Consider the following 13,674-nt stretch of genomic DNA (forward strand, 5'->3'; position numbering starts at 1 on the left):
AGTTTTGTGTGAAATCATTTTTGGACCTGAATTTTTAATGTTTTTTGTAAATTATGGCAAAATTCGCGTTGTTCAAATTAACAAGCGTTTACTGTATTTAACAATGACAAAATTTAATGTAACGTGACTCCATATAAATTTTATTTGTTTAATACTTTTGGATAATCAGGCAATTCATTATATCGGACATTGCATATATGCAAATTAAGGTGTAGTCTTATTTAAACATTGGACCAAACTTCTCCCACTAAAATATACAATATTTGAAAAAAAAAAATGTAGTGCACAACAATGCAATGGAGAAATGATTGAATAAAGGTCTCAACTTTTTACTTTTCAAGAATCTCCAGAGATGGCACCTGAATACAGATATAAATGGATTCTCGAATATTGAATATATAAATGCTTCAAATATCAATGTGATATTTCATCATGGGCAGAATGTTAAATGTTAGTGTGTAAAGTGATCACTGATCAGTGACCGGCCCATGACAGGCCGTAAGCCCTACCATCGACCCTAATTTCAATATTTCCCTTTAAAAAAATACTTATTGGTCTCTCTCGGGACATCTATAACACAATAACTTCTTGAATCAGTTCCCTATTAATATTGAACAATATTTTATCAGCCCGTTGACGCCGTTGTTCACAGTGTTTGAAAGCTCTATGCGGGACTAATGGCTTATCACCCGTATAACAGTGTAGAGGTTTTCCAGCCGGGCTAGAGGTCAGCGGTTCCTCCCGTAGTGGGTGTTGTGGTGGTAGTGGCCCCCGCCGGAGTGGTGTCGGGAGTGGTGCACGAAGCGTCCCCGAGGCCCGTTGCGGAAGTTCTTGTTGAATCGGTTGAACCGGTTACCCTTGTTTTGATTCCCGTTATCATTCCACCGGTGACGCTGATTCTGCACATCCTGGAGGAACAAAAATTACAATAATAATCAATTTTAATACAAATCTACAAAATTAAGAATGGAGTGCGTAAAACTTTAATTTATAATTGGTAAATTTCACCATTGTTGTTTCTGACTATTTGAAATAAATTCCACTAATAGTTCAAAAATTTTATAGGGTCAAGTATATTTGACAGTGTCAATATTGCAAAATGCAGAAGACATCTCTTAGGATGATCATGGCGTACTGAGACATGACAATGTTTTCTTCAAAATTTACTGCAATTTAAATCTCACCACTCAAATGATTAGAATTATGAATGTACCTGGAATGGATTATAGTCATAATGCTTGTTGCCACTATTGTAATTATTATGGCGAATTTTCTTCACTCTGCCACGATCCATTTCATCATCTTCCTCTAAAGGTCTCTTCAGTTGATTCTTCTTATCATCGAACACCTGAAAATTGACTTGTTTATTAAATACAGTAATATTATAACAGTCGAGACCATTAAATCATTTGGATTTCGAGGTACTAGTACACCTTGCTGACACCTTAAATCTCGGTCCTTCTGACTGTCCTCCCTTTTGGGTTCTAAAAGATACCTTATGAGGTCATAAATTTGTTTCGTTATTATTTTACATAAATATTTTTTTAGAGTAAAACCCCCAAGCCTCTACTTTTAGAGGCTTGTCTGCAGGTAGGATAGTAGTAGGATAGGGAAGGTAAATGTGAAAAATGCATCACAAACACCCAGACCAATTGAACATAAAACTCTATTGAATTTATTTTGCAATTAGCGTGAATTGAACCTGCGACACCAATTTCGCAGTCGAGAGTCTACCCGACTACGCCACGGCACCTGTCATCACTTTCTGATCACGTAACCAGCCTATGACAGGTCATAAGCCCTGTAAATACCCAGACTCCATATTCTTCTTTATGTACATATCGGCTGTCCAAACTTAAAACACTGTAAGGGACATTTTTTGTAGTACGTTTATTTTGCATTTTTGGACTAAGTAGCATCTACTTAGTCCAAAAATGCAAAAAAACATACTAAAAAAAAAATGTCCCTTACTGTGTTTTGAGTTTGGACAGCCGATATGTTTAGATATCAAAAATGTAACAATAATTTTGGTATACATACCTGTCTGTTGAGCTGGGCATGGTGGCCGTTCCAGGAGGTGACGGGGGCCCCGTAGCCCTGGTGTGAGTACCTCTGCAGCTGGGTCACCACCCCCTTGGGGGGCTCCTTTACGCACACCACCGTGGGCTGCTCGTTGTAGGCATCACTGCTTCTTCTTAACCTGGGAAAAGTGAAAAAAAAAATACACGTCAATTTATGATAGTCAAAACTATTGGAGGTATCCAGTAAACCTATTAAAACCATTTTTTAACCAAATTGTCACTAACCGTATCTTACATATCTAAATTCATTATTAAGCAACAAATCAATTATACCGCTTGGGAACCATGTGCTAAATAATTTAAAATGGACTAGAAACCATTTGCTTAGAAATTTGAGCTGAAAATTTCATTAATTTGAGGAATGAAAGTTTGAATTTCATCAAAAAATATTTTACATAATTGTGGTTTTCTAATGATAGATTTATATAAAACCTGATTTTTAAAAAAGAGAATGTGGTTAGTAATAGAAGCAGAAGAATACCGAATAAAACTTGGCATGATCGAGAATTTCAAATACTTGAAACTGGTCAGGTCAGGTTCGGAATAATCAGCAGGTATGTATGAGGAGATGCATAAATGTGTAAGAGAAGATTGTTTGCAAAGACAGATTGGTGTGGCGTTCTATACACGAAGCGACATGATGGTTAGTTAGTGCCTCCTAACTAAGCATCGCTACAAAGAAATGTCAGACAGTCCGTTCAGCTGTTCTTCATTCAAACAATCTTGTTGTCATGGTAAAGAAACAATTTTATATTAATGAAAAATTCCATATTTTAGGCTGGTACTTCAGTTTTTTTGGACACATTGCCAGATGAAACGATTAACAGCCTTGAAAAATTATCACAGGAGGGGTTGAAGGTAGTAGAAGAAGAAACTACTAAGTGTTAGGGAAGAATTTTAGGCTGGTTAGTGCACAAAATTTCAAACAAATAATACATAAGATTTTTTGCGGTGAAACATTTTTAGCCGGAGAATGCAAACGAAAATCTGATACTTCTTCATACTGTACCAACAACTGGCAAGCTGAGATAGTGTTTACCGTATTTTATGAACTATAAGACGCGGTAACGTGTGTCTACAGTCCTGTAGACTATAAAACGCTACGGACTATAAGACGCTACGGACTATAAGATGCACCTCAATTTTTAAGCAATTTAAAAACTATATTTTTTACCATTTTTATTATCAGATCAGGCTTTGCATTCAGACTTTAAAAAAAACTTATTTTATAAAACTGCACTGACCTTTAAAATCCCTAAGTATACAAATGCATATGTGCATGACCCTTCTTTTTTTTATTCATCGAGGATAAGCCATTACTGTGTAACGGTGTACCTAATCGGCGCATGCTTAACGATGATTTTTTGCCAAAAATGAGAGAATATCTTGCCTTCACTTCACACACATGATTCCAGCAAGATAGAGCTACCCCTCACACTTCTAGAGAGATGATGGCGATCTTCGCGATTTGTTACCTAAAAAATGATTAGCCGTTTCGGTGACATTCCCTGGCCACCCAGGTTGCCAGATCTCACCTCTTTTTACTGTAGGGTTAACTCAAAATTTAAGTGTATGAAACCGACCCCATGACAATCTCTACTAAAAAAATATAATTCATTTAGTTAACGGCATCCTGACGTCACTTCTCTAGTGAGTGGCATGGAATACTGAGACCAGATTCTAAGAGTGTGTCCGACATGATGGTCTACATTTAGACTAAATAATTTTTAAGAAATAAAATCCGCAATTCTCTTCTTTGTAATAGTTGTTGCAATAAATGTTTATCCATTGCAGTTTATTTTTTATTAAAATTTTTAATCTCAATTCTGCCACCGGACACCCAGTAATTTCATTGCACTTAAATAATACATCTCTCTCTCTCTCTCTATCAATTATTATGATTGATTCATTAACCAATTATCGTATTAGCTAATGACGTTTGATCTGTGTGTAGTCGGATGTATAAATGAATTTATTTAAGAAATCACATTGATTGGTGATTCTCGTACTTCTGCTTCAATATAATATTAGCATTTATTTTTTATTTATTTATAACGTCTATTCTTTACATACATTTTACACTGTCTTCTTTTTTAATAAAATATGTGCTAAAATTATTATAATTAGCTTAATGCCATATTATACATTATTTTATATACCCATGCACAGACTATGCCCATATGAGATTTTTTTACATACATATATCACAAATAAATACAAGTTTTATTAAAATAATAAAACAACTGAAATTGTAAAGTTAAAATTTATAAATAAATTCAAAATAAGTATATGCCTCTCTAGAAAAATTCCATGTGCTTATAATTGATGGATGTAACAATGAAACATTGTAAAAATTATATATCTGATAGTATTTTTTATGTAGTGTTAATTTTAAGCTTTTTATAAGTTGGTAAAATTTCTCTTATAAAATTACAATTTACATACAATCGATACACAATTGTTGCGATCCAATTTTTTTTATAAAAATTCAACTATTTTTGCTCAAAGTCTTCAGAATGATTTTGCACTATTTGATTTTGGCTCTCAATATTTGAGAAAACTTTACTTGATATATTTTACTTTTGACGGCAAGACAAATTGGTGCCACATTGTCATCCGTTGTGAAACGCTGTAAAAATCAAAGTATTTTTTGTCGATTGTGTAATTTGTAGTTTGAATTTGTTTCCTCAAATTTAGAATGAATAGGCATGGACTCTAACTCACTTGCTGTTGACCACTCCATTGAGGCTGGGACTATGGTGGGCCACGGGAACATCGCTGGACACTTTCCAGCTTTGATCTGTGGATTTTGTGGGCAAGACCTCTTCTTTACTGAGAACCGGCGGTTTGGGAGCGCTGAGCTTATTCCTGACACTGGCGTCGTCTTCCTCCTCTTCGTCATCCAAGTTCTCTTCGCCGGACTCCAAACCGTACGGCACTAAGACGCACGGCTTTTTCCAAGATCCATTTTGCAATTCCGACTTGGTTCCACTTTGGACAGGATGATTTGAACTACCGGGAAGCGGACTCCGAGTATTAGAATCGCCATTCGTAACAGATTTTGAATGATTACTCGCATTTTCTTCCCCATTAACCTTAATCTTTAATTTAACATCTCCATTGGTATGCGATGTGCCATTTTGCATGTTGCCATTGGATTTATTTGGAGTATTGGGAGGTGTCGGTTTGACGTCTTTGAGTAACTTGGCATCGTTGGGTTGATGAGAACCGTTTAGAATATTTGTCGACTTACTGGGTGAGAGTACGTTAGGAACCAGACTGCGCGTAGAATTGTCATTAGAAAATGTAATTTTGCCATTGCTGAACTTTCCATTTGTGAAACTGGGAGATGAGGAGGTGCCCGGTTGAGGCTGGGAGTGGGTGGAGGACACGAGGTTGAGAGATAATTTAGACGCGGGTTTGACATTTGAGGAAGATGGGCCGGTCCCATTTTGGTTTGGCCGGTAGCCGTTCGGTTTGGGATTGCTGGTATCGGGTAAGCCGTTAAGTCTGAGCGGACTATTTTCTTTATTTCGTACGTTCTCCGGTAAAACGGGTCCGATGAAGTTAGACTTCTTCTCCGGTAAACTCTCTTCATTTTCTTTCTTAGGGTATATGATGGATTTGATAGGTGTCGTTTGGCCGTTCAGTTTGGGTTTGGGGATATTTTCCGGTTTTTCTAGTTCATAAAAGATGATGTAAGCGTTGGTTCCCAGCACGTTGGTTGTAGGTATGGCTCGGACGCAATTATCGTCGAACTGGTAGAAGGACCCGCCCGGACCCAACCCTACGGCCGTGTAATGGCCGCAGTTCTGCGAAGGACCGAGATGGGTTACCACGGACACCAAGCGATAGGCCTGTAAACAAAAATACATATATCAAAACATATTCATCATTTCATTTTTTTTTACTTTTACTACATTTTACACATTTAATAAAGAAGAATTTAGAAAAAAGCTTGGTATGAAATCACAATATTTAAGTGTTAAAATCATCTAAACAAATTCTGGATTCGTTCCACTTGCCGAGTTGCTTAAAGTAAAAGTTTATCATCTACGCTGAAGTGGAGCAAAGTCAAAATTAAAAACAAACATTTAATAAACACTCAAATATAGTGAATGAAAATAATAATCTATTTTTATTAAAGAATACACTGCAAAACCTCTATTTTAGAGGCTTGTCTGCAGGTAGGAAAGTAACGATAGGGAAGGTACATGTGAAAAATATCCTGCCCAATTAAAATTAAATATTTCTTGAATTAATTTTGCAATTGAAATCAAGTTATCAAGTCAAGCGTCATCTACCCAACTACACCATAGGGTCTGTCATGTAGTTTTCAATTTTATATCAAGTATAAAAAAATAAAAAGTTATATTTTCAGGCGTTTCTTATATGAAATATATTACAAAAAAGTATCTCACATGCACTCATGAATTTATAAAAATCTAAAAAAAATTACCATAGATGCCCATGAAGTTTTCATCAGAAATGTGAATTATGTTATGTAATTAGAAGCGACAATTTCATTTATTTGTTAAAAATATATATGTACATATACACACATTTATAAATACATATAAATTACTTTTTTTTATGAAGACCCATCATTACACAGTACATACATAAGGCATACATGTAATCCAGCTAATGATGTGTTATAAAATTTGTATCTGGACCATTTACCCAGACTTCCATGTTCTTATCTCGACAAAAAGAAAGTTCTTTATCTATGTTGAGATATCAATAAAAATGTTGATTATATGAAATCATTCACCAGTGTTTCTTGGGTTCCTTGGTTAAACATGAATTTCTTGAGGACCACTCGCGGCTTGAACTGAATGTGTTTGGAAACCTTTCCTCCGGTTATGGAGAATCTCTTCAGCGCGATGCAGAGCACCATCGGAGCTCGCTCAATGAAAAATTGCTTCGTCGCTGACACCTGAAATACAAACCATCACATTTATTATCAATCAGAGAAAAATAATGGTTATTATGAATATCGTTTCACTTCTAAAACATAGTGGTTAGCACGTTTGGCTACCAGGCGTGAGGTCCCGAGTCTGACTCCAAATAAATATAAGTGATTTTATAACATCAATATTTATTTAATATTACCCTGGACTGGTACCTGAGGCTGAAGATTAAAATCACCTTGTCTTTGTGTAATAAATGATCAAGTTAACACCGTGTCGATCCTATGTAGTACTCAATGGACCATTGGATGTGGGTAAGCATCAGAAGAACTAGATTACATTCATTGTAGTTGCTGAGAGAAAATTGGAATGTCTAGGCTGTTTATCTGGACGAGATGACGGTGGATGTAAAAGAAAAGTTTCAGAGTGGCGACCGAGAAACAGATAATATCGCCAATATTGCTGGAAAGGAGTGGAGAGACCTTCACCCGGCGGATGCGGATTAATCTTATGCGAAGGGGTGGGAAGTGACCTTCTTATTGCAGGCCTGGCACTTGTAGCCCAGGTCCTCGAGGCGCTCCCTGCTGAAGAAGCCCTGCAGCGCCTCGTCCAGCGTGTTGGGGCGGCGCGCATCCACCAGCAGGTCCTGGAAGTGCTGGAAGGTGGTGGACACGTGGCCGCACGCCAGGCAGCGCACGGCCGAGCGCAGGTACCCGCCCAGGATCTGGTTCAGCGGCGTGGACTCCTTGCTGTACGGCTCCAGCTGCCGTCCGGCCTCGCCCAGCCCCGACAGGTACGTCTTCTCCATGGACTCTACCAGATACCTGCAACAAATAAACCAAATACATTGTCTAGTCACCCGTCACATTACCCGTTCCCCTACCTTGTACAGGCTCTCTTAATATTCATTTTTTCATACCCTTATCCGCACCCGATGGTGCATAGGGTACTGCATCATATAAACGCAGTGTTATCTCGATCGTTAACACATGAAGGAAAGATGATCAGCACTCCGCTTCACGCATCAGTCCAGAGTAATATTGAATAAATTTTAGAGTAAATAATCACTTATATTTATTTGACCCCCCCTTCCCTGGGAATCGAACCCCGGACCTCCAACACAGTAGCATGCTGACCATTAAACTACGGAGGCAGACAAATCTCAATATTCTACTAAATATTTAATACCTTACCTGAAGCTAGAGCAGTTTAGGATTAATTTTGGAGAACAAATTCATTATTAAAGGAGAGTCTACGAAGAGCATAGAGTTATTTCAGGTTATTATGCATAGTGTCAATATGCATAATAAAATATTCTTGGCAATGTTTTAGACTCCATTGTAGATTTTGATAATAACCTCAAAAATATAATTAAACTCTGAACTGCTTATAAATAGATATTACCTGAGGAACTCGTGGGCATCTTCTTGCCTACCGGGAGTGAGGTGGCGACAGATCATTCTCAACTTGGAGTAAACCTGCCACGGCTTGATGGGGGTCCCCGAGTTCTGAGTATCTATCAATGTTTTTCTCATTCCGCAAATCACACAACCCCCTAGAAATGCCAAAACCAACATTATAATATTTTTTATTTAAAAAAACATTTCTACAAATGCTAAAATTTTTAATTCATCTCCTTTCATCCCAGAGGTAATCCAACAGCATAACTCTAAAATTCAAATCGTTTATTTAACATGTTGCAATATTTAAAAATAAAGTTTGTTTCCATAAATTTAATTGCATTATATCCTTTTTAAAACATATTTTGCAATTTTTGATTCTGCAAAAAATGAAATCACTTACCTAAGCATGTCGGTTGTGCAAAATTGCAGATTATCATAACCTTAGAAATATTATTAGCATATAAAAAAAAATTGATCCATATATTTAATTGAAAATCAGAAAAAAACTTTGAAAAAACAATCTCTTCAATCTTTTTTAACAAAAAGAGAAAATTTAGACTGTAATAACTGTTTAAAATGTTAACTTATACTGATGAACCTTCATTCCTGGGTCTAATAAAAGTGTACATTTCAACCCCCAGACTTAGAAATAATGAAGTGCCGTTCCTCGATCTCCATGGAACAAATTATGGTTTTTGTGTTCCCGTGTTTCGTGTTGTAATCTCGAGACAGGATCTGGATTTATTCGGTGTAAATCTGGCTAGATTTAAACCAATTCTGTATGTAATAAGCGTATGCCAAAAAAATACCTACGTAAAATATGTTGTATACATAATTACTGGCTAAAACTACCGATAAACATTTTGAATTTGTTTTTTTTTAGAGTAGGTACTATTATTTATTTAAACCAACACAGTTTATAACACCAATTCATTATTTGAAAATTGTCAGAAACAGTTGATTGACAGGAACATATAAATTTATTTTTTGTAATATTTATTTTTTAAATTATACGAATATAATATGTATATGGAAAGGTGGGTGTGTAAAATAGGAAGACGCAAAGAAATTGATACTACAACGATGGATACCATATTACTTCCAGTCGTGTTTGGAAGTTGGTTCTACATTAGCTAGAAATTGAATTGAAACACATACCGTGTGTGCATTTGTCAGGGTGTTGAGTCTCCGACATGAGCCAGTTGGCAAACGCAGGGACATGAAAGAGAGCCTGAAGCGTAGAGTTGAGGTAACAGGTGTTGCCGAGGTTCTGCATCCCCGTACCGACTTGCCAGCCGGATTCCCATCCCAACCGAACAGACGAAAGCGGGTAAAGAACTGTTTTCGGCGATGGCAACCCATTCTCTGGTTTTGTCCGAGCTGAAAATTTTAATTTTAAAATTAGCTTAAAATTTGTGTCAATCGAAATAAACTGAAATTGATGGAGAAATAAATTTGAGATGCAGGAACGTAACGTACTAACCACTACATTAGGAGGTGAAGAATGTAACTATATTCTAGCAAAATCTTATATGGGAAAACAAGGTCATTCAAGTACGAGCTGTTGCACCCAATCATAAAAGGCAAAATAGAGGGTCGACGAGGTGTGGGCAGAAGACAGATCTCCTGGCTCTGGAATATATGAGATTGGATGGGGATCAGGACCATCGAGGCGGTGTTTAGAGCTGTCCGAGACAAGGGCAATTACTCTCGAGTGATAGTCGATGTCAAGGGGACCTGACATGATACGAACAGAAGAGAAAGTCATTCTCATTCTCACAAATTACTTTTCACACACCTTAACAAACTGTCGATAAGGACATTAGTAAAATGTCAAAATAGTTCCAAATGTGATGATGAATTTATGGCATAGCCAAGAAATCACAAAAATTAGCATATTTTTCATAAGTGAACCAAGCAGGCAGTATGTGGGAGCAAATTTGTGGCGTCACAAATTCCCGTATGGAAATATTTTGACAGCTCCCTGAATGTCCCCATGGTTGTAAATGACGTCGTTAAAATGATATATTACTAGAAAGAAGTTCTAAATTGTACAAATTACTTTTTACATAGCAATAAAGACTTCAGTAGGCATAAATAAATACTAAAATATCGAGACATTTTTGCGAAATTAAAAAAATAATAACTATAATTTGTTTATTTAAGTATTTTTTATGTCAATGTTATATCATAGAAAAACTATTTTGTCAGCCCTGACATGTGCTTTTGAAGTTTGTATGTTGCAATGCAATTTAATATATTTTTTTATAGTAAGATATAAGTTTCCGGGAATGAGAGACGGTAAAAAAGAAAGCAAATTGATCGCAATGAATGCTCATGTCTAGTTGTAAAAATACTATGTTTATATTTACAAAGAAAAAACGGCGCCAAACTAACCAATAAATGTCAGACGTTTTATTTCAATATTTATAATTGTAATACACCGAATATTGGATAATAAACATACTGAACGAATGAAGGATACTTAAAATGATCACAAAATAATATACCTGACATTAATGAAGAATTAGAATCTTTTTTCAATGACTTGTCCTCGATAAGTCGTTTGTCCGCCTTCAAAATTATGTACTTCGACTTGAGGCCATCTAAAACATCGGACTGATACGTTCCTGTTTTTTCAAATTCTATATTCGTAAGGAGAACACTTTTAGCGGACGATATTAATCTATTATCCAGCAAATCGTTTTGGTTTTTATCATCAGCTGTCAAGGATAAGTGCAACGCATTGGACACGGGGTCAAAAATGGAAGCGGGCATTTTTACCTCCAACTTTTTACATGAACATTTACAACAAGAACTATTTCATCACCACAAGAAAATATTTGCTAAAAATTATAGTGTATGGCGCGTTTTCGACATTTATGTCGCGTATATTTGTAAAATTAAACAGTCACAAAAAATATCGACGCCGCGCGGCGTGAGACATATCCATAGATAATTTCAAAAATAGATAGATATTTCACTAGTAGAAAAATCATTTTTCGACCATGTGGTAATGATGAACATAAACAAAGGCGTAAAACATGTGACGTAATAAAATGTTTATTTTTTTATTTATATTTATTTCACTGTTCATTTTCTATTAATTCAATGTAAAAAATATTCCCTTTATAATAACTGATACATATTACTTCCTTATAATTCATATTAGTCATCATTAAGGACTGAATTAATTAGATCAACTATTCAGTTTTCGTTTTTTTTTCATTCGCGCCATTACATATGTATTATTCAATAAAAATATAATCCTTAGCACCCATAACATTTACGTTTGAGTAACAGACGAGAATGTCGTTGAAACATGTTTGCAAAGATCGAAAAGTATGCATGTTTGCACGTAAGCGTGGTTGCCGGCTTCCAAGTATTTTTACCTGTTCTAGATATCTTGTTAGTTTATACGAAGCTGGTTAACATCAATTTGATATTTGATGACACAGTCCTCTAGTCTTTGCGAGTTTATAGTGCGATAGTCACTTTTCCTGTATACGGGAAATAAACAAATAAATAAAGAAGACTTTTCTGGAGAGATCATGTGGGAAGAGCGAGTTTGGATCGAGTGGTGAGGGTGGCAGCGGACAGCAGCATAGGCGGGATCAGACCCCCAGGAAGACCACCTAAACAATGGAAGGATAGCTGGTCTTCCACCTTCCAGGAGCGGACCGGAGAATGACAGAACCTAGTCTTAAAAAAAAAGAAGAAGAAGGGAAATAAACGTCCAATTTGAATTATTATCGCATTATTCTATGATAGTAACCATGGTTACAGATGTACTTATTACTATATAATCTTTGCAACACGTCTTTTTATTTTTACGTATGTAGGCAAGTCCGTCTTCATAATGAGGTAGTTAGCACATTTAGTTACCACGCTGGAGGTTTGATTCGCAGTGTCAAAATAAATATATAAAAAAAATACTCAAATATTTTTTTATTATATCATGAACTTGTACCTTAAACGCAAAACAGATCACCTTACTTTCTTTTGATAAACGATCAAATTAACATAGCATCAAATGGATGGGGATAAGGGTCAGGTAGTAATAATACATTTTAACTGGCGTGAGACTCAAGTCGAAAAGAGAACACCGACAGCAATTTCACCATCGAGGAGGGTTGAAAGTTCAGATAGGAGGAGACTCGGAGTCCAACTTATTCCCTACCCCGCACACAGAGAGACTTCCCGGATTCGATCTACCAAGGATAGTTTGGGCCGCTTTCAACAGAATCTGGACAGGCAATGGAAGGTGTGCCAACATTTTCTTCAAGTGCGGGTGGTTGGATTCCTCGAGGTGAGACTGCGGTCCAGAGAGGTAGATTGTGAGCCACGTCGTGTCAGAGTGCAGCCTCAGAGCGTAAAAAGGGAACCTAAAGGATTTTCTGCTACATCAGCGACTCAATATTTGGAAAAAATACTTTTTAATTTTGAACTTTGATATTTTTATAATTTGTATTGATGTAATGTAATAGCTGAATACCATACGAAAAATAAATAAATAGTACATTTTAGGTACTAAGGTAAAACTAACGTATTGTTATCTTTTGTAGTTCTAGATGGCATTGATAATAACTACTTCACTTCGGTTCTTGTCACTCGTACCAACTGCGGAACAGAAGAATTCCAACGATTTCATTGTTTTGCAATGGCTGTATATAATTAGTAGTCTGTGAATCAGGGGGGGTCGACTCGTAAACGTCAGATTGTTCAAAAAACGACCAGAAATAACGAGACACACTAATACACTAACAAAAACACCAAAACGGGAACAAAAAATACGAGATACTAACAAGTTGTTCAAATATTTCAAATAAATATAGCCAAACTATGGTTATAGACAATTATCGATAGAAAAATAGAAATCCGTATATGAAGAACTTGATAATATTGAGTATTATGCCAAAGTTAAAGTTAAATTTTGCGTATGAAAGAGTAGTTTTTCTTACTTGACACAACGCTCCCTTGAACTTCTGCAGCACCCCCCAAATGCAAAAAAATTAAAAACGCCTAGCCAGACTTCCAAAACGCCCACAAAGGGGCGCTGGCACCCCCATTAAGAAACATGACTTCAGAAAGTGGTGGGCACTTCTTCCGCCCTTTTAAAATGTTGTATTTTCTAGAATTTTAAATATAATATAGTAATTTGAAAATTCTATCGTTTTTGTTTTTGTTGAAAAGCCTTATATTTATACATAGTTTGAGATAATAATTTCAAAAAAGTTACCATTACCATTTACCATTGTAAGGCTGAGTTGAGTAACC

At 36.1% G+C, this 13,674-nt stretch overlaps 1 protein-coding gene across 1 annotated transcript; it reads right to left on the bottom strand.

The window, feature by feature from the left end:
• Window positions 1-268: 268 nt before the first annotated feature.
• Window positions 269-11,354, bottom strand: scny (ubiquitin specific peptidase 36). The gene is made up of 9 exons (XM_088266607.1): window positions 10,908-11,354; window positions 9,556-9,777; window positions 8,399-8,549; window positions 7,527-7,818; window positions 6,856-7,020; window positions 4,806-5,938; window positions 2,041-2,200; window positions 1,214-1,348; window positions 269-908 (listed from the first exon to the last, which is right to left on the bottom strand). The coding sequence occupies exons 1-9, from the start codon at window positions 11,173-11,175 to the stop codon at window positions 729-731; spliced, it is 2,706 nt and encodes a 901-aa protein (XP_088122733.1). The 5' UTR covers window positions 11,176-11,354; the 3' UTR covers window positions 269-728.
• Between the last annotated feature and the right edge of the window lie 2,320 nt (window positions 11,355-13,674).

The sequence above is a fragment of the Brachycentrus maculatus genome, unplaced genomic scaffold, assembly GCF_059751285.1.
Source record: "Brachycentrus maculatus isolate JH-2025_06_01 unplaced genomic scaffold, ASM5975128v1 h1tg000272l, whole genome shotgun sequence".
Lineage (NCBI taxonomy): Eukaryota > Metazoa > Arthropoda > Insecta > Trichoptera > Brachycentridae > Brachycentrus > Brachycentrus maculatus.

Coding starts and splice junctions, on each gene's coding strand:
- scny (XM_088266607.1), bottom strand. CDS start 11,175: ATGCCCGCTTCCATTTTTGACCCCGTGTCCAATGCGTTGCACTTATCC. Junction 9,778..10,907: donor TAATTCTTCATTAATGTCAG/GTATATTATTTT, acceptor TAAAATTTTCAG/CTCGGACAAAACCAGAGAAT. Junction 7,021..7,526: donor GCCAGGCCTGCAATAAGAAG/GTCACTTCCCAC, acceptor TTTGTATTTCAG/GTGTCAGCGACGAAGCAATT.